General features: G+C 38.1%; 3 protein-coding genes across 3 annotated transcripts; 2 read left to right on the top strand and 1 right to left on the bottom strand.

The window, feature by feature from the left end:
* Positions 1 to 848: 848 nt before the first annotated feature.
* On the bottom strand, positions 849 to 3,046 carry Surf1 (surfeit locus protein 1). Its single transcript, XM_028306558.1, has 6 exons — positions 3,003 to 3,046; positions 2,659 to 2,872; positions 2,467 to 2,588; positions 2,181 to 2,378; positions 1,938 to 2,111; positions 849 to 1,176 (listed from the first exon to the last, which is right to left on the bottom strand). The coding sequence occupies exons 2-6, from the start codon at positions 2,830 to 2,832 to the stop codon at positions 960 to 962; spliced, it is 885 nt and encodes a 294-aa protein (XP_028162359.1). The 5' UTR covers positions 2,833 to 2,872; positions 3,003 to 3,046; the 3' UTR covers positions 849 to 959.
* Positions 3,047 to 4,518: 1,472 nt separating this feature from the next.
* Positions 4,519 to 10,080, top strand: LOC114354273 (uncharacterized). Its single transcript, XM_028306569.1, has 8 exons — positions 4,519 to 4,606; positions 5,022 to 5,136; positions 5,843 to 6,013; positions 6,335 to 6,632; positions 7,070 to 7,270; positions 8,175 to 8,340; positions 8,655 to 8,779; positions 9,836 to 10,080. Exons 1-8 carry the CDS (start codon positions 4,580 to 4,582, stop codon positions 9,954 to 9,956), a joined length of 1,224 nt encoding a protein of 407 aa, XP_028162370.1. The 5' UTR covers positions 4,519 to 4,579; the 3' UTR covers positions 9,957 to 10,080.
* Positions 10,081 to 12,355: 2,275 nt separating this feature from the next.
* LOC114354290 (uncharacterized) lies at positions 12,356 to 20,389 on the top strand. Its single transcript, XM_028306592.1, has 8 exons — positions 12,356 to 12,437; positions 14,686 to 14,800; positions 16,945 to 17,115; positions 17,800 to 18,097; positions 18,461 to 18,661; positions 19,531 to 19,696; positions 19,838 to 19,965; positions 20,181 to 20,389. The coding sequence occupies exons 1-8, from the start codon at positions 12,417 to 12,419 to the stop codon at positions 20,305 to 20,307; spliced, it is 1,227 nt and encodes a 408-aa protein (XP_028162393.1). The 5' UTR covers positions 12,356 to 12,416; the 3' UTR covers positions 20,308 to 20,389.
* The last annotated feature ends 942 nt before the right edge of the window (positions 20,390 to 21,331 follow it).

Here is a 21,331-nt window from a genome sequence, read left to right on the forward strand (position 1 = left end):
GAGACACAATTTCAACGGGACACATTTTCAATCAGACACATTCCCACGTGGACACATCAATTATTGTATCATCAGTTAAATGTTTTAATGAAAAAAATAAAATGTGTTAATTGTCATGGGTATGTATTTGTCTGCCGTTTGGTGTAGTGGTTCAGAACGGACTACTATGCCGAGAGGTCCCGGGTTCGATTCTCGGCCGGGCAGAAATTGAAATGATGCATTTTAATTTTTGTGACCGGTCTGGGTGTTAGACTATCTATACCTACTTATAATAAATCTGTAGAGAGGTCAATTCTGTACATGAAATATATTTTCAAAATAACTATCAGGGGGTGATTAATTAGTGATCGATACTGATGTCAAAAATGCAATCAGTAAAATTTTTGTATGCATGTTCCTTATAGAAACAAAAACTACACGACGGATTTTAACGAAACTTGGTACAATTATTTTTCATACTCCTGGGCAGGTTATAGTATACTTAGGAGTATCACACGGGAACGGGAATTAGCGAGAAAATCCTTTTGTATGAAAAATCTAAACCGCTTAAGTTAGACGCTTAAAATTTGGCATGCAGGTACCTTAGTAAACTTAAAGCTTAGTTACAACTTAACAGGATATTGGAAATTTAGAGTTAGCGGGAAAAAACATTTGTATGAAAAAATCTAAACCGCGTAAGATAGATGAAGGGGGTAATAAAACGGGATCCACGCGTACGAAAAATGGTTGTGGGAGATGGGGCAAGGAGAATTAAGCAAAAGAGTTTTATTAGTAGTTAGTATGATGAACATCACATTTATCTCCTCGCACCAGCTTGAACAAGCTTTATCTAAATGAAAACAACTTTTGGCTTATTGCTTAAATATTTTCTATTTCGTAATTAAACTATCTTAAAAATAATAATCTACAAAACATTTTGTTAATAAATACATCTGTACATTCATAATAGGAATTAGTAATTATAGCAATGGCAGTTTCCTAATGAAAAATCGATGCCACATAACTGCTGTAAATGCCGATAAGGAATACCATGTGACAAGGTATGAGAAATGTTCGTTCCTCAAAGTGATTCGTGTCTGATTCGGTATGGGCCAGCCTTCAGGAGGGTCAGGAATACCTCTCACATCCAACCATACAGGTTCGCAGCCTATATGCTCACTCATTTGTTCTAAATCTCTGCAAAAACACATTAATAAATAATGAAAAGATGATAAGTAAAAATACATTTTAAAATGCAATCAGACATTATAATTAATTTTATTGGCAGTCTATGTTATGACAACCTAATTAATTTGCTGCAGTTTTGCCGTTTGGTTAAAGAAGTGAAGAAGTTGTCATTGGATTTCCCATAAAATCTGTTTCATATACAGTGTGAGTCACGTTAAAGTGTACATATTATGAAATTAGGTGAAACTAGACCTATTTTTATCGACAAAAAAGAGGTCAAAATTTTTTTTAGATTTTTTATAAATTTTTTATAGAATTTTTTTTCTTCCAATTACTTATTGTAAAGAAAACGTAATAACTTTCAAACTAAGCGGTATATCCTGATAAAATAAAAACAGTATTAATGCTAAATAACAGGCGATACTAAAAAAATACATAAAATACACAAAAAATGCCAACAAATAATAAAATATGAGACTGAAAAAAATCTGCTTTTAAATTCGTGTTTATTTGGTAATTTGATAAATTTCTCCAAAAAATGCCCCTATAACTGGTGGTTTTTATTACTTTGTATTATTCTCTATCGTATTACCTTCGTAAAACCAGAAATCGCATGTCTGTATCCCTATCACAACGTTTGCAATGAAAAAAATCTCCAAAATTTTTTGACTCTTTTTTGTCGATAAAAATAGGTCTAGTTTAATCTATTTTCACATGTACACTTTAACGTGACTCACACTGTATTTTAAACATTTTTCAGCATAGCATACCTGCAAAACCAAGAGCCTTTTTCTGGATTATTTTTAGGCATAAACGGTGCTCGTTTTTCAGTTAACCTCACAACACCAGTAAGTTCAACTTCTTTTGTCACCATGGATGCTTCCCTTTTCTCCTTTGGTCGCATTTGCTGTGGAACCCATCCTCGGTTTACTAAAATCACTTTCCTAAAATACAAGGTGGATATCATTCACCACATTTAAAAGACAGGCTACTAAGAAGGATGTTATACTAACCCAGAATCTGCCACTTCAAAAGGTGTAACAATCAGCCAGCCCTGATTTTTCTTAGGATCAGAAACGAGAGACCCCACTCTACTTAGCGCAGATTCATTTTCTATAAGAGATCTAGGACCAATGGCTATTTCTTTGTCATGTAGGAATTTGCCCCGAACTTTTACAGGCAGATACTCCATGTTTTCTAGTTCTTCAAAGCTAAAAAATAAAAATCTGTATGTTAGTAAAAATATGTTATTAATATTAAAATACTATTTTTAATGTTGCAAAACAGTCAAAAACATACTTGTTTGGTAAATCAACGGGAGCGGCATTGGATTTTGCTTGTAAGCGGTCTATTAATTCTACCTTCCACTGTAAGCGATAAACTTGCCAACATCCCAATCCGAATGATGTAACTGGAATCATCTGAAATATCATTAGAATTAAAACTGGATTGCTAATGACAAAAATGACTATACCACAAAATTCCACCCACCAACAAAATCCATTTAAAAACTTCCACCGATTCTTTCTTGTTCTTAGATTTTTGCGATTTTAAAGTGTTTGCTATGTTAGCGTTTGTTCTTATTGGATTTACGACTAGATTCTTGTTATTCGAAATAAAACTAATGCGAGATAGTTTGTGTAAAGTCCTGAGTATCGAAGACATTTTCCGTTATCCACGTTATAGACCGGTTTTTCTGTAATGACTGTAAAGTTAAACACAGCTTGATTATTTATTATTTGAATATTTCATTAAGCAGATAAATCGCACACTAAAATGAAAACAAAAATATAGATTTCAGGATCTAACCCTCTAATCCATATCTGTGATCTAACCTATAAATTCTGGAGCTACTGTAGTAGTACTAGTACTGTCACAAATCTCATCTGTGGTCACAAATGACAGTTAAGGTGTTATGACTTTTTTATTTATTTTTAGTTTTACGGCTTTGGATCTCAATCGATGGTTGGACCATCTCGCTATAAATAATTGTACAAAAATCAGCTTGTATTAATGGGCCAGTGCATTGTTGACATTGCAATACCCTACCTACAGCATTGGTTCCCAACTCTTTCTATGATCTGAGGTTCCCAAAGTGGGGGGCGCGCTCCCCAGGGGAGGCGCAAAGACCTTTAAAGTATAAAAACCTGCGACCGCTGAGAGAATGCATTCCAGACTGCTCGAAGCTCGATAAGACCAATATAATAATCTTAACAGGTCGAAAGGGGGCGCGTCTCAACTATGTTAGGGAACCCCTGCCCTACAGGATAATAATATGGGTTCTAACCCCAAAGACCAAATGGAAGGAGAGGTACATACTTAAGTATGTGAGCGCAAAATTGCTAAGTAAAACATATTTATAAGTAAGTAAGTAACTACTTAGTGGCCGCCCGCGACTTTGTACGCGTGTATCTCGTTTTACCCCCTGTTTGGGGTGAAGATTGATAAAATCCTTCTCAGGATCGTTCTTAATCAATGCTTGCAATCTCATCTCAAGCTTTAAGCACGACCTTGTAACTCAGTCCCTTTAATTTGCTGCTTTTCACGAGATGCGTGGCGCGTAAAAGTTTTTTGAAGCTGCAAATGGTTTTTACACTATATACTGACTAGGCTAAACTAGTAAAACAGAAATGACTTTTCGTCAGCCTAATATTTTTAATGTAGCTAGATAATAAAACAGTCATTAGTATGTTTACCAATCGCACATGATATACAGGTGTTCTGCCGGCTATTGTCGTGTGGCGTTTGCGTTGGCACCGGCGTGGGGACACGTCGCAACCTAAGAAAATCGATAGAGATGTTAACTTATCGATATAAGAAAATTCATTTGAATAGGTAATAACATTTTACCAGTACCTATTCTATTTCACTACCTATAGTATTACTTGATAATGGTGTGAATAATTTTTCTATTCTAGAAGGTTACCTACTCTAAGTAGGTACCTACTTATATTTAAAAATCTTATTTAGTTAATGAATAAACATATTTTACAAAGGCTTCTCCCAATGATTTCTACAACTAGGTGTTCCGCTCAACGACCTTCAGTCATCAGATCATCGGGCCACCTAGAGGGAAAGCTATCCCACTCCGTTCATTTCCCGGTCCGTGGTTAGGTCCGTGGTCGCCACTCACAAACTTTTCAGCCTTGATCTACTTGAAATCTGCCGTTCCCACTGCCACTTTAAGTTTGGCAATTCTGCTGGCTATGATCGGTTACTTGAATTGAACCTCCTATCGATTTCTTCATGCCTGATTGATTCGACTACGTAGCCACGTAGACCTTTGGTTTTTTGCCTTTAAACTAACTTCGATATCGATATCTTGTAACCTCACACTCCGCACCCGCGGCCGTCTAAGATGCGGTTCATTTAAAATCCATTCTCCCTTAGACGCGCAGGCGCAGCACACGAGATGGCGGCAGCGACCAACACGATCACGGTCAGTTAGCTAACTTTACAGATTTTATTTCAAACAGTTTAGGCATACTTACGTGATTTTTTTTATTCTGCTATGCGAATTCAGACTGATCTTTCAGACATATCAAGTAAGTAGGTGCCTAGGTAATAAATGCTCTGCGAAATAGAAATTTTAAGTTAATACCCTAGTTCGAATACTTTATGAACGTTTTAATTTACTTTTGAGCTTGAATTAAGTAATCATCAATTTCTATATACCTAATCAGATTCTAGTCTACTATTTAATTACAGAAGAGTTACCAAATTAATAAATGTTAGGGTGCATAACATATTGATGATAATATTGATTGATTAATCGACTAGGTACTTAATACTTAAGCCGGCCATTTTCGAACAAGTGGTGTATTCAAGTGTCCTTATATTATTATCTTTCACAGTGGTGGCAGTGGCTAGTCCATGTGAATGATGTGAAGCAGCTGTGGACAGCTCAGCCCACGTATTTGATTTCCCAGGCGGTGTTCGTGTTCGCTGGGCTAATAACTCTCCTGCACGGTATGTCTTGAAAAATATCCATCACTAACAAAATATTTAGGTATTTTAATTTAAATATCATCATTTTCAACCGACTTCAAAAAAAGGAGGAGGTTCTCAATTCGACCCGTATGTTTTTTTTTTCTATATTTGTTACGCGATAACTCCGCCAATTATGAACCGATTTGAACAAATCTTTTTTCAGCGTATAGGTAATACCTCAAGGGTGGTCCCATTTAAATTTAATAATAAAAAAAACAACCCCCAAGGATGGAAAATTGGGGATGAACATATTTATACGCAATATCTCCGCCGATTACAAACCAATTAGAACGATTACTTTTTTGTGAATAGGGGGGGGGGGGTGTTCGCCCCGGGTGCCAACCCATGCTACGCCGCCACTGATGTTCGTCCTATGAGTATAAGTAACAACAGTCCTTCTCAATCATAAGTACTGCATGTATCCTATCGTAGCACGTACTTAGCTCTTGCTACGGTTACCGTGGATCCTGCTACGGACGTTTGCCTAAGTACTTACTAAGCGCGTGGATGATAGGTCCACCTAAGAATTGGAAAAAATCAAATAAGTAAGGTTCGCCAATGCTGTTCAATACTTAACTAAGAAAATTAGTGAAAGACTTATGTAGGAATTTGTATAGATTATATCAGTATGGAAAACTATCTTATACGAGTACCTATATAAGAATTTTGTACGTTTGTCCAACAGCTGTCAAGAAAGGGGGCAGATGGCCGTACTTCTGGCTGGGCACGGTTTTACACGGCCTATACACGGACAACTTCTGGCGCGCAATATCGCCTGAAAGTGATAACTTATGGCACTCACAAACTCCTGTCATGTTCTTTGGATCAAGACACCCACTCCACAGCATATTTGTATGTAAGTATTACTATCGCTCGTAAAACGTTAATTAAGTAATTGTTAGTAAACCAGTTTGGAGTGGAGACCAACGTACCGGAAAATGCAGCGTGAGACGTCCACCCACAACTCCCACAAGCTGGACCAACGACCTGATAAAGGTAACAGGAAGGCGCTGTATGCAGGCTACTATCAACCGTGCGATGTGGAAGTCATTGGGGGAGGCCTATATTCAGCAGTGGACGTCCTGTGGCTGAAATCATGATGATGATGATGATGAAACCAGTTTGGCCGCACCATGATAGTTTTAATACCGACTCAAGAGCATAAAAACAATTTCAGACCCCGCATTCCTGTATAATGCTGCTTACGCTGTATCGAAATTGAGATTGCCTCGGTACGCGGAGTCGTTCGCCGTGGGCCTGGTGACCGTGCTCATCAACCTGCCGTACGACCTCGTGGCGGTGAAGTTCGTCCACCGGACCTGGCACGACACCGACCCCAGCATCTTCGACCGCCACTACTGGGTGCCCTGGACCTCGTACTTCTTCTACGCTACATTCACGGCCAGCTTCTTCTTCCTCTTCGGTGCTACCAGGAGGTGGCTGGCACCGAAGGCCGCGCAGTGGGAGTCCGCGGGGTATGTTCATTCTAAGAACTCACGGCGCGATTTTCACCCGCGCCCGCGGCGTTTGTGGAATTGCGATTTTATTTCAAAACTCACGGGAGCGGTTATTTGCGCGGTTAATCTTGAAAGTTTAAGTCAGTTGCAAATGTTTTCAATTAGAAAAATCACCATATTCTAAGCTACAGTAAAGTATTAAATGTAATAAATTAATTTTCAACGTTTTTTAAACGGAAAAGTGTGCGAGTAATTAATAGGACACGCATCGCATAAACTTCTTAATGTAATGTAAAAGTAATAATGGTAGAAGAAAGTTTATTTTATACTGATTTCGAACCGATTTTAAGTTCAACCGTTTGCAAATAACCTCCTGCTGGCAAACACAAATTACCTATCTTCTAAGTAGGCTCATATTGTAGGTACACGACTAAATAAGTAACTCTTATTTATAGCAAAAAGGCGGAATGGAAGGCTCTGTTGCTGTCAGTGCTTCTGGGCATGCCAGGAGGCCTGCTGCCCTACGTGGCCCTCCTCCAGCCTCTGCGCTACGTCTACAACATTCACGCGGAGGTCGCAGTCTTCGTGCTCCTCTCGGTCTTCGCTGTCTTTGTCATCAACGGCCTTTTGAGCGAGAGAGAAAAGGTCAAAGAGAGGTCAGTATCAAACAGAAAGAGATTCCCTTGCTATATTCTTCGAAGTCGAATGTTCTTCTGATTAATTTCGTTGCGGATCCAATCTCCAATGACAGTTTAACTTTTCCCGGGACAAACTTGACCTTCATTGGTTGAGTTTTTATGGCGGTCAAGCTCAGCTCCTGTAGATCCTGGCTACACAGGAGTTGCAGCGGTGGGAACGAGAGGTGGGAATAGTCCCGTTAGTTATATTCTTCCTCTCCTTAATTCTTTCGATGTGTGTGTAAGCACTTACCTACATCGCCGAACAATGTTGTATCAATGTAGCACATTCGATACCTACCCAGTTATATTAACTTATCCACTATAGGCACTAATGTAGGTAAGTGTAATGCCATAGAATAATAATAAGTTGGTAATGCTGTAGATCTAAGAAACAAAAGAGTGTGCGACGGGCACAAATTAAAACTAAAATTGTTTACTTAGTTTAGTCGGCGTAGTAACTAACCTTAAATCTAAATCCAGCTGAGCAAACATTAACACAATGCCATACAAACAAAAGTCAAATAGGTAAAACAGTTTTTAGTTATTGGTTCATGTCTTATTTTACTTGCCGTGCAGGGAAAATTAAAATACCCTCCTTCTTGAGAAGATTTCTAAAATTCCAGCGGGTTACTTATGTCGTGCTATGTCGAGCGGGTTACCGACGACATCATAAGGGTAGCAGGAAAGCGCTGGACGCAGGCCGCTACCAACCGGGTAACATGGAAAGCATTGGGGGAGGCCTATGTTCAGCAGTGGACGTCCTATGGCTGAGATGATGATGATGATGACCTATAATTTGTCGTGCGACGTCGTTGCCACTTCGTTGTAAGATGAAGTCTAGCTGTATTCGAAACGTCTAATTAATCATCTACTTTTACAGATTGACCACTATTGACTACGTATTGAACCTTCAACTGGCAGTTCACTTCGTCATCTACTGGGTTTTCGTTGTGTTCTTCAACCCTGAGAGGGAGTGGTCTCTGGGACTTCACGAGCCGGTGGGACCTTGCAATGAAGTTGCAGTGGTCAAAACACCTTTTGGACAGGTAATTTATAAATTGACTATCGATAAAACTGCTACTTTGTAAGCAAGAGCTAAGAAGTGCACAAGCGTTTATGTTGCGTATTAAAAAATATAATCATTAATTTAATAATAGTTCTGGACTTTTTTGAATTAGTAATGGACCCAATTACTGAGGTCTGTTCTATTCTTATTAGAAGAAGAATAAAAACATCAATGACGTAGTTTTCTTAATAAAATGACACCTGCTTAATACGTTTATGGACTGCTTAGCTTCAGGTGCCATGGTCAGTATAAAAAATAAATTAGTAAAAATATTGTATGAACAATACGTTCCAGATGGTCAAGCGCAAGTTTTTCTGCGCCGAGAGTTTCGACGAGGGCTATTTCGACTTCAGCTGCGTGGGAGGGCAGAAGCCTCAGTTCGGTGCCTCGTGGTACGTCGTGTGCGGGAAACCTTTCGAGTATGTACACTACCTAATCAAGAATCGTTAATCAAGTGGCAGTTGGCGGGGCATATAGCTCACAGAGCTGGGGCAGAAAAGTTATCGAGTGGCGACCACGAGCCGGAAGACGTAGTGTGGGCAGGCCTCCTTCTAAGTAGATCGACGATCTGGTAAAGTTCGTGGGAGGTGCCTGGATGCGGGCGGCGCAGGGCCGGTCTTTGTGGATATCCTTGGGGAGGCCTTTGTTCAGCAGAGGATGTCATTCGGCTGAAACGAAACGAATCAAGACTTTAAGGCCCAGTTTTCTAATCAATATGGCTTGTAAATTCATCTTTGAGTAGAGGATGAGCACGCTCAAGCTGAAAATCTCAATTTAGAAACCGGGCTTAAGTAACTGCCGAGAAACTAGACAACGGGGCTTTAAGGCCCATCGGCCATCATCATCCATCTCACCATCATCTGCTGAACATAAGCTTTCCCCAATTATTTCCATAATGACCGGTCACCATTGACTTATTAAGACTGAGCGACTGAAACTAGATTTTTTTATCCACAACGAAATAACTTTTGTTGCAACGTGGTTTTAGTTCACGCAATGTATGGAATTTCCACGGGTGTCTACTATCGCGTACCTATATATGCGTAACTTAAGTATGTACCTACCTACCACTGTTACACAATTTGCACGGTGTTCCAAGGTCACTAGTGGTTAATAAAAATCAACCAGTTTTGATAAGAAATGTCTAGTAGATTGAAACTGTAAATGAAGTAATATTTGGAACTGAAAAATCTGAAAATACTTTCAGGTTTATAGAAAGAACGCTGAAATTCTTATTCTACTTATTCTATTTACCTACCATTTTATTTTATTTTAGTTATCTTAATTCAAAGCAAACACCACCATCTTGGGGTCAACTAGTGATTGTTTTTCTATTTTTATTTTTAGACTTAAAACAAAGCTTCTTGCTTGAAAAAGAACGGACTTTAAACCCCATCCCTATATCGAGTTCATTATGAGTTTCGTTTTATAAATACGCATACCTAATGTTACTTAATTTGTGTGTTTTGTTTCAGAAACCGTCCCGAGTACATAACCCTCCTGAGCTCAATCCTCGTGGTCGCCGCCGGAGTCTTCTTCGCCATGTACGCGCAGACCTCGCCCGCCGCGCCTCAGAAGAAGTTGAAAACGAAGTAAAATCATCATTAAATTAGTTTTACATCGTTTTCAATTTCCGAAAGAAGAATACAAGAAGAATTTGTAGAGTGTATCTTTTGTTGTTAATTTATTTTATTTTTACTTACATGCTCGAAATTTTGTTAAACTTTGTAAAATATAACATTTTTAAATTACAGCTACGTTTTTTTTTTGTCCTAAGGCTTCTTCTTGAACAGGTACAGTTTCACCTTTTGGGTAAGTATATTACATAGAAACATTTCCCTTTATAGTCCAGTCAATGAATGCTTTAACAACGGTGTGGAGAGAAATCCCTAGAACACAATTTCTGACCTCGGGACTTTATTTAGACTAGTTAGGAGGTGAACATAGCAAAAGTCCCCGCCCTTAGCCCTTGAGCCGGCGGGGAGAGGGGGGTTTAAAGGTACCACTTTTCGGTTTTTCGCATAATTCTCGGAAACTATGCGTCCTAGTGACATGGCTACTATGAACCAAAAAAAGCTTATTCAATTTGCTACAAGGGCCGGCTCAAGGGCTAAGGGCGGGGACTTTTGCTATGTTCACCTCCTAACTAGTCTAAATAAAGTCCCGAAGTCAAAAATTGTGTTCCATGGATTTCCATCTATAATGCTTTATTGACTGGTCTATTAAATAATAAAACCTACTGTAGTTCGAAATTTCGACTTAAGTACAAAATAAAATTTAAATCGGAGTTTAATTGAATAGTATCTCATTTGTTACGCAGTGTTACGGTACGCAGCCTCAACTGAAATATTTAATTCCTCTTCTTCCAGATTAATTTTAGAGATTTAAGGAAGGTGTAAAATAAACCAAGTTAAAAACCTCCTTTTAACTAACAAAAAATGGTACCTACCTAATTAATACAATTTTACTGTTTTATTATCTTATCAAACTTATCTACACCTTGATATGTAAAAATAATACCTCTTTACTCATTAAGAGTGTGTAATTATAATTATCACTTTTAATTTGAGGATGGTTAGATAAAAAAAATCATAATTTTTAAGTAAAGATAAGTAAGTAATTAATATACAAAAAAGTATAGTTTCCAGCAAAATTTTCTTTTTAGGGTGTCGTAGTCCTGACAAGGAACCCTTATAGTCTCGATATGTCTGTTTGTCTGTCTGTCTGTCCGAGGTTTTGCTTGGAAACTATTGGCACTAGAGAGATGTCTCCCCCCCCTCTAAAAACTAAACTGTTGGCTTGAAAAATCTCGGAAAATTCATAATAATAGTGCTTTTTTCTTTCTTTCTTTTTATGAACTTTCAAGGAAAACTATAACGGTTAAGATAGTTAATAGTGATTTAACTCATGCATTATAAAATTTCTTAACTAATAAAAATTCCTTAGAAGAAAATATTAAAAGTTACTTTAGTTAGAAATATTGTGTTATCGACGGATAACTACGGAACCCTACACTGCGCGTGCCACGACATGCACTTGGCCAATTTTTATTCTTATTTTTAAAATAATTTTGTAACATTTTAATTTGGTGGCCTTTTCATACCTACTATTTTATAACTTAAAAAGTAAACAATCATATTATTATTAAGTAGGTCAGTAGGTAGGTGATTTCTATATATCCCTCTGATGAAAATCAATTTAACCTTGACTTTTTTTTCGAAAACCCAGAGCGATGACAGTTTGGGTAAGATTCCTGGGGAACTTCTACTCCACTTATTTTTAGTCCTTGTTGCGTCCTTCAGACGTAAATAAATGACAAATTACACTGAAGTAGGTAGTGCTGACCTATTAATTGCTACGTGTACATTTATCGATAGTAGGCTTTTTGGGGAAAACATTTACCTGACAATGTCAATTCAAATTCGAAATATTTCAAATACTTAGAGTAGGCGCACACCGTCGATTTTCGTCGGCCGATAGTTTAGTCGGGCAGTTGAAGAGTATGGGCATGTAACTATGGGAGTGCGCACACTACGCCGATTCGACTTGGCCGATTCTTCATACAAATTAAAATCGGGCACAACTATCGACCAACTAAAAATCAACCGTGTGCGCCTACTCTTAGTAAGCCCGTTTTCACCATCAATCCCTAATTTTTAAGTGACAACACATAACAGGAATTTTGTTTTCATAGGGGTCACTTCTTTGACATTAAATTTAAAAAGCAGGGCACCAGTCTTATCTAAGGCTATTCCATCTGACTACTTTCACATAACAGTGGTTTATGTAGTACTTAAATATGACAAAAACATTTTCATTTAAAATGTTTGCCAAGACGAAATTTTCTAAATCTTAAAAAGTCCCAAAACTATGTTTTAAAAACACAATACTTACAGCAATTCAATATTCTACTTATAAAATCAATGCTTGGTAACAAACAATAATGTCGATATCAATACCATTACCGAAACATCACTACGTTGGTGGAGCCAGCAAGCGGGACTCGGCCAATTGCAACCCATTTGCAAAGCGGCGGGCGCGCGCGCAACACTCGTCATGGCGACAGACTCGATAACGGTTAGTTATCTTATCTTTTAAACTTTAAAATTAAATGAAGAAACATTTTGCTGTTTATCTACAGCGAATTGATTCTATTTTAATCTGCTTAAGCGAATTAATGATTGTTGGACTTGGTATTCTTGTGATTTATAAAAATATCGTTCTGTTGCTAAGTCTATTGATTCTGTGTATTATTTTGTGCCATGTTAAAACGCAGAACAACTAGATAGTTAGTGTTAATATTATGAATCAAGAGGAATCAGCCCCGCTAAGTAAATCGCGGTCTACCACAATTGGAATCTTTGAAATTATTCAGGTAATTTACTCGTAGTTTGAGTTGTGACTCTTAACGCTAAACAAATAATAATAAATATTTACTTCGCATTTAAATTAACTAGTTTAGCCATTTTAGGTCAACATTACCTATTTACCTTTAAATCAAATGCGAAATTCAAATCAATTCAAGTCATAAATTCCATCGTCACCGCCGTTATCCTTTCATTAGGAAACAATTCGAATGCTAAAAATTTAAAATTCGAGGGTACTTCTCATTTACACACTTTGATGGTCACACAATAATAGTTCATAAACGGTATAAGTTAGAACAATAACTTTGAAATCAGATGATAAAATATCTATTTAGCTACATACAAAATAAATTTTATCGTAATAGAAGCAAAAATAACGCGAAAACATCACATGAAACGATAAAAAATGGGGTCATTTTTCGCGTTCTCATCGTGTCACACCTTCGGTTGCAATGAAACATTTGGTTACTGCATTCACAATTTTCATTCAATTTGTGTGTAACATATTATTATACTAAATTTACATCGTAATTAAATATACTTTCCACCCAACAGTCAAAAAAATATCTTATTGAGAAAGCGAAATACGTTGGTCACACGATTTTAGGTACCTAAAATTTTGAGTAATAATACAAGCCCCCCTAGACAAAACGCACTTTTTGATCGAATCGAAAATCGAATCCGTCAAAACTCCATACAAAAAAGGGGCTTTTCGACCACTTTTCGATTATAATTTGCACTTTGTCTAGACCCACTGATTGCCGTTAAACCAAACACCAGCAACCAATCACAGCGTTCTATTCGGTTAACGTCAGTCGCCATAGAGAAAAGTAATACATAGGAAATAGAGAACCCTCTCTGTCAAATTTTTGAGCCTACTAATTGACAGCCTGAGCCCCGATTACGGTAACTTTTAACGTCAACAATCCAGACACGCTTCTCGATTCTGCGATACGATTGGTCAAAACAGCTGACGTACGCTGTTGAACGACCAATCGTATCGCAGAATCGAGAAGCGTGTCTGGATTGTTAACGTTAAAANCATGTCTTCTCTAGTACGTAGTACATTATAACTCAATGTAAAAAACTAAAATTTTCGTCACCTTCGTGGCATCACCTTCGTGGTGTTTTATACACGAAGGTGATTTTAGGCCACGAAAGTGATTTCTTGCTTTGGTTTATTTTAAAATATAGTGACTGGTGTTTATGTTTTTACAATATTTTAATAACTAATACATTTATACGTGGTAAGTAGAGTTCAGTACATCAATAAAAAAAGGGCCTCGTATTTTTGTTGTCTGTCTGTCTGTATCATCTGTATGACTGTATGTATGTCTGTATATGTGACTGTGTATCTGTTTGTAAGATAAATTTAATCTGAATTTTGAGTTAAAAGTTGTACAATAAAAATACGGGGCCCTCTGGCCTCAATAAAAAATATATTTTTGTTGAGAGACTAATAATCAGTTAGAGTTCTTTTTATTGAGGTACTGATAATCCTTTTTTTGCTTCTTTAGCATTTCAGAATGCCACCAGTATCTCCCTTAAAACCAATTGCATAGAATCTTGTAATTTAGTAGGTGACGTTATCGGTAAAATTTTATCTTGTATTTAAGTAACTAGGTACTTATTTATATTATGTTATTGCTATTTATCTATGAAAATTAGACAAAATATATGTTTTATAAACACTTAAGAGTCATTTACAGTAGTAAAGTTTGAAAAAAATATTGCTGTGAAGTACAGAATCACTTTCGTGGCATCAAAAAATTCAAAACGTTAAATCTTCCAAACGAGACTCACTATTTGACTGATTTACTGAGAATACACTCTTCACATCAAGCGCTACAATTTTTGTTTACAAAAAGTTGAAATAAGTTAGAAATAAAATTTGCCACGAAGGTGACGATGAGAACTGTGGCGATGAGAAATACCCATGAATCATTCTTCATGCACAGTGGTGGCAGTGGTTCGTCCGCTTCAACGATGTGAGACAGCTGTGGGCCGCGCAGCCCACCTACCTGATCTCACAGACGGTGTTCATGCTGGCTGGATTCATCACCCTGGTGCACGGTATGTTCATCATCTGGTCATTTGACTAGTCTCCACTGAAGACGCTCTCTCTGAGACGAGTGGAGGTTTCGACCTACACACTACACCAGTGGTTCCCAAACTTATTTAGTCTACTGCCCAGTTTGAGAATAAATTATTTTTAGCGCACCCCATTTTTGTAGTCAAGAGTCGAGCTCAGTCGATGTCTAAGAGTCCTCCTAGTAGAGGACGCCTCCCAAGCCTCTACACAACTTCCCGATTTTTTTTCTGGGTCTTTTACCGCCCCCCTTTAAGCCTGCAGCGCCCACAAGAGGGCGTTATCGCCCACTTTGGGAAAGACTGCACTACACGTTAGGCAGCCTTGGGGAGGCCTGATGTTCTCACCATCGATGGAAGAGTCAATAGTGTAAGATTTAAAAGCATTTGCGTCCCATCTATATTAATAATTTCGTCAAGGGGTACGGTAGACTGGATCGAAACCTTATATGAATAACAAAGCATAAAAAAATATCGATTTTGAGTCGACAACATATATCCGCAAAATTCGGATAATGGAGAATTTCGTTATATTCCGATGGCACTGACAAACAATTCAAACAAACCGCTGTCGCCATCTTTAGTAGTTCACCATCCACTCACTATGCGATCAGCGCCAAAATCTTTTTGCTGGGTTGTCATCGATCCATAAATAAGTAAATGGAGATCAGTGCGTTTCGCGATTTTTATGATATACTCTTTGTTATGTGTTTTTCCTTTAAACCTGATATTGGCCGATTCAACCACAGAAAAAGAATATTAGCCATAACCATAAATTTGAAGTTCAAATGTCAGTGTCATTTAGTTTCGCACAGTGATATAAATTCCAGTGACATGCAATTTTTGTAATGGCAAATTATTTGTAGGGATGTTCCGATACCACCTAAGTATCGATACCTACTCATTTCGATAATACTCAAATCTTTTTTCGATACTACTTAAATAAGTACTCCTAAAGTATCGATACTTACTGATATCGATACTTTTTGGAACTTTTATTTTGTTTTATTATTTTGAGGGTGCTATCAATGAACGTTGAAGGACAATAATTTAAACAAAATTGAGAAGAAAACATCTCTTTCATCTTAATCAGCTTTCGGCTCGGGCTCGGCTGAAGTCGGACGAATTCGTCTGGCCCAGCGTGAGACAACGCGTCACTCACGCCGCCACGCGACGAATACCGGTAACTCGGTAACCGATTAAAGCTAATTAGCTGACTGTTTTTGCTCTCTCAGTTCTGTATGATGTTCATTCTGTTTTCGGTTGTTTTGCTGATTCGATTCGATACCAAGTATTTTTGTTTCGATACCGATTATGTATCGCAAAATTGATTCGATACAATAAATACTTGGTATCGAATCAAAAGTATCGAGTACCTACTCGTATTTATTAGTATCGGAATATCCCTAATTATTTGTAAGAAACTGCAAACAAATGCAAATGTGCAGTCGATGTGTGGAATGCGACAACATTATACTCGATAAGCGGCTTAATATTTTTTTTTATTTAACCCGACAAATAATAATAAATGACCACATGCATAGCCTGTGTTGAGTTGTTATCAACATAGGTATTACAGAAACAGACACGACGATTTTTGCACCGTTTTTTCTGATAACGGAATAGACTCCTTCATGCGCAAGTTCCACTTGAGCTCGGCTGGTTCTTATTATAAATAATTGTGTTTAATATATTNGGGTTTTCATCTAGTTTTAAAATAAAGTATCACAAGTCTCAATACGATATTATTAGAAGTGGTGTGCTTGTAAAACTCATGCTACAATTTACCTAAATAATATGTTGCGTTGAGACCCGTGATTCTATAATAATCCAAACCAAACGGATTAGGTGTCGAGGTCTTCGCCGTCCTGTCTACGCCTGCTACGAAGTACCTACGGCTACAGGAATCCCTGCTACGTTCTACGACATGGTGAATTCGTAGCTACTGACTCCATAGTTTTCATTTTCGTAGTATGGGCAACATTGAGTAATGAGAAAATTGAGAGATTTTAACTCTCAATTGTTTATTGTTTTTGCAGAAACACAAGTAGCCTATACTTACTTACCCATATCAAGTGTTAGCGTTTTAAATATTTTATTTTTTGATAGCGCAAGGTTTTTTCCAACAGCTTTCAAGAAAGGTGGCAGATGGCCATATTTCTGGCTCGGCACAGTGCTGCATGGTCTCTACGCCGACAACTTCTGGCACATCCTTTTGCCAGAGTACGACAACTTCTGGCACTCACAGACCCCTGTCATGTTACTTGGTGGGAGATTGCCGCTTCACATTGTATTCTTGTGTAAGTATCCACAAAGTATCTTACCTCGATAATTAACTACACTTATTTTAAACTAATTAATTAATTACCGTTATGTCATTTCTCCCAATTACCATTTTCGACTGTTACGCCACACAGTCTAATATTATTTTCATTTGTGTTCGCGAATCTCATCTTCTAAACCCCACCCTTCCTATTGTTAACGCGCTAATGCTGAGTGAAGTCCCATTATTATTGCAATTAGCGTTGGGGAGAGTGGCGCGCGACAATCCTCGTTTCCTTTGGTTTCCCGTTTATCTTGTGATGTGTGCTAAAATGATGTATTAGTATATTTTACTCTGTTTTTACGGGACAGGAGGCAAATGGGCCAACGGATTTAAGAACGTTTTACGAGCATTCATCATTTAAGCCATAAGATGTCGTGATTGATGATTTCCATATTAAGCGGGTTGCGGCCTGCATCCAGCGCCTTCCTGCTGCCATTATGAGGTCAATCTACTTTATGGGTGGACGTCCTATGCTGGGCTTTCTGGTACGGCCCTTCACTCCAGATCCTTGCTGCTCTATCGAGCGTTAATACTGCGTACCTTTACCACTTCAACTTGTTAATCCGTCCGGCTATTTCAGCGACTTTTGGGAGAATTATTACTCTATAAATGAAAAGCTACTGTTTTCACGACGTTACTTGCTATTTTTTCATTTCAGACCCAGCTTTCATGTACAATGCGGCGTACTCAGTGTCGCGATTGAACCTTCCTCGTTACGCTGAGCCTTTCGCCGTGGGGCTGGTCACCGTCCTCATCGACATACCCTACGACATCACGGCCGTGAAGTTCGTCCACTGGACCTGGCACGACACCGACCCCAACATCTTCGACCGCCACTACTGGGTGCCCTGGACCTCGTACTACTTCCACGCCACTTTCACAACGAGTTTCTACTTCTTGTTCGATGCCTCCAGGAGGTGGTTGGCCCCGAAGGTCGAAAAGTGGAAGTCGGCTGGGTATGTGACCTCTACATTTAAAAAACTCATCCTTAATCCTGAAACTTTGTTGATATTTCTCCCACAACATCTGCCGCTAATGACATCGTGCCGTGACGTTGGACTTCGTTGAACGTCTTGAAGTCTAGATCGCGAGACACAACTTCGCACGACTTTGCTTTACTTTTTACTTATTACTACTACACCAGGGCTGGATAAGCATTCGCTTTGGGCTAAGGAGCACAAGAGAAATAGTAATACTACCTAGGTAACTAGGAACCTTTAGCAGCTGAAAATAAAGGGAAAAGAAGGCCTTCAGAAGGAAAAGAAGGAAGGAATCAAAGGAGTTATTGTAAACGTGTTTTTCTCTCTTGCCATTTTCAGAGCAAAGACAGAATGGAAATCGTTGCTGATCGCGACAATCCTGGGCATGCCGGGCGGCGTGCTCATGTTCGTGCCGATCTACCACCCGCTGCACGACCACCTCAAGATTCACACGGAGGTCACGGTGTTCGTGCTCTTCTCCATCTATGCTGTCTTCATCATCAACGGCCTCGCGAGTGACAGGGAGAAGGTTAAGGAGAGGTAATGTCAAGCCGGTCATTTTGGAGATTTGAATTTCAATATCATTTTAATTGCATGTTATTCTCAAAAACTGAAAATGTTGTCCTCATTACGAAACTCATGATAGACCATGGTAGGTTTTTTTAAATTTCATTAACTTTCGTAAAATAAGTTTATCTGTGAAAGTTTTATTTTCTTTCCGAGTGTACATTTTACAGGTACAGTCAAAATCAAAATAAGCTTCACCTTCTAAGTTCTCATACCTAAATGTATTTCAGTCATTGGCGCAGATTCATAGTGCGACCAATAATGAAAAACTGATGTCCTGAAATTCTAAATGGATGTTGGTACCTAATCAAGTTTTCATCATTTTTGGCATCGGACTAAAGATTCATTTCATACATTGTCATTGAATATAACTAAAAGTATTTAAGCATAATCACATTTGATTTAAATAAACACCAAACATACCAAGCCTACTCCACGTTAGTTTGTATTACGACTTGTCAGATTTGCCCTTTGTCGGTCGCCGGGAGAGATGAATGTGATGGCCAAATTAAAAAGTTTGTTTACATCGATAGGAGCGAATCTGAACGCGACAGTACATTTGTTCACGGCGCGGCAGTGCTATCGCACGCTGCTGTCAGTCACATTATAGATTTTACAAGTTCGCGCAGGTGCGCTCTAGCCTTGCTTTGGTACAGTCGGTGGCTGCGGACACCGTTCACCTCGTCACCTCAGATTCTCCACACCCCTGCAGATCTCAAACATGCTGTCCAGGAGCTTCGAAAAGTGGATATATGATCCTAAAGAAGAGTATTAAAATTTTCTCCAATTTCATTATTTTATTTTACCGATTTGTGTTTTTTTTAAAACACGATTTTTTACAGACTGTCCGGGATCGATTATCTTTTGATAATGCAACTTATTTCGCATTACTTCGTATACTTGCTGATGGTGACTTTCTTCTGGCCCGAAAAAGAAATCTCAACAGGATTCCACGAGCCTGTGGGACCATGCGACCAAGTTACATCGCTCGTAACACCATTCGGACAGGTAAGTAATGATGGCCATATTTAATTTTGTTACTTCTTTTTTTTCTCTGTGATGATGACTTCATCGTCGAAATAAATTGGAAAAAATCATAAGGTATATTGCTGGAAGAAAACTTGAAATTATGATTTTCAATTTCATCAGACTCTGGAGAAGCGACAGTACTTCTGCCCCGACAACTACGACGAGGGGTACTTCGGCTTCAGCTGCGTGGGGCACAAGAGGCCCAAGGACGGCGCCCGCTGGTACACCATCTGCGGAACACCCTTCGCGTGAGTATCTACGCTGAGGACCAAAATGGAGTCAAAACATTTCTTGACACCTCTAATAAATTGATAATTTTCACATCTTATTGAAGAAAATATTTTCTTCACATTATTTGACCGTGACTTGCTGTTTTTTTATTGTAACAAAATTGAATTGTCAGGCGAGTTCTCTAGACTTTCTCCTGGTACTATTATATTCCAACATATTCACAATTTCACAGGAACCGCATGGAATACATCGTCGTCATATCCACCATCGTGATCGCGGCGACCGGCATATTCTACAGCATGTACTCGCGGCCCGCGGCTGTCCCCGTCACCCCCAAGAAGAAACAGAAGACAAAGTAATTCACTGAAGCATTATATTACTCTTCGCTCGTGTCATGACAACTTGCTATAATCACAAATAAACCAAAAATGTTTTACCAACGAGCAAATTTACAATAGAAAATTATTTTACAGTCCAGTCTATGTGTAATTTTGTTTCATACTAAGATAGTGTTAACTATTAAATAAAAGTCTCTCTCCGTTGTGGTTAGAATATTAAATTATATTATGTAATCTAATCGGTCTTTTTCTTTTCTGTTTTCATCAAACAGGCAAAATATAAAGAGCTAAAAGGCTTGACCCACTACAAAATCAATAATCATGAGCGTATATTCATCCCTACATGACATAACAAGCTGTCAGTTTCCATTTTCCAATGTGCTTACGAATGACACACATTCGTAGTTAAAATGCGTTCCAATTTCCAACACAATTTTCTGTTTGAAAATTGTGTCCATTTTCTTTTGAAAATTAAAATGAAAGATGGTAGGATTCAATTAAGATCAATATTTTACACTTAAATAGCTGATAAATTACGAAATTAATTTTCCAACATGTCTCATCCATCCACTTCTATTTTTAGATACACCTACTCAGGTGTATTGATTTTATTAGACTTGCTCCTAGACTTGCTGTTCTTGATTGTATGTTAGAAGAAAAGTCTAAAAAGTTAAATTATTATTCCATGGTGAATAAACACTGTTTAGAATCCACGTTGGCATTAATATCACGTAGAATGAGGTCAAGGAAAAAAATGACTATTTGCCTAATGACTTCAAATTTAACCTAAATTAATCAGCCCTAACAATAGGCTCATTAAGTATTCAGCAGCATGGAATTACCTACAAAGGGCTATTTCAATTTAAGGAACTTCAACTAACAAGGAGCTCCTTTAGCATGACGTGGCACGTTTTCCCATTTTCACCGAGTTATTTTGGCGGGCGATTTGAAATATTGGTCATTTTGAACTCAAATGTAAAATTTCCGCATACAATTATAACAATTTAAAGAAACCTAATAAACGACAATTGAAATGTAAAAAAAG

This window comes from Ostrinia furnacalis, unplaced genomic scaffold (genome assembly GCF_004193835.3).
Source record: "Ostrinia furnacalis isolate ACB-3 unplaced genomic scaffold, ASM419383v2 OfSCF0188, whole genome shotgun sequence".
Taxonomy (NCBI): Eukaryota; Metazoa; Arthropoda; class Insecta; order Lepidoptera; family Crambidae; genus Ostrinia; species Ostrinia furnacalis.

Coding starts and splice junctions, on each gene's coding strand:
- Surf1 (XM_028306558.1), bottom strand. CDS start 2,832: ATGTCTTCGATACTCAGGACTTTACACAAACTATCTCGCATTAGTTTT. Junction 2,589..2,658: donor TTTTTAAATGGATTTTGTTG/GTGGGTGGAATT, acceptor ATGATATTTCAG/ATGATTCCAGTTACATCATT. Junction 2,112..2,180: donor TTTGAAGTGGCAGATTCTGG/GTTAGTATAACA, acceptor CTTGTATTTTAG/GAAAGTGATTTTAGTAAACC.
- LOC114354273 (XM_028306569.1), top strand. CDS start 4,580: ATGGCGGCAGCGACCAACACGATCACG. Junction 6,014..6,334: donor ACTCCACAGCATATTTGTAT/GTAAGTATTACT, acceptor AAACAATTTCAG/ACCCCGCATTCCTGTATAAT. Junction 8,780..9,835: donor GTGTGCGGGAAACCTTTCGA/GTATGTACACTA, acceptor GTTTTGTTTCAG/AAACCGTCCCGAGTACATAA.
- LOC114354290 (XM_028306592.1), top strand. CDS start 12,417: ATGGCGACAGACTCGATAACG. Junction 14,801..16,944: donor ATTCATCACCCTGGTGCACG/GTATGTTCATCA, acceptor TTTTTCCAACAG/CTTTCAAGAAAGGTGGCAGA. Junction 18,098..18,460: donor GAAAAGTGGAAGTCGGCTGG/GTATGTGACCTC, acceptor TGCCATTTTCAG/AGCAAAGACAGAATGGAAAT.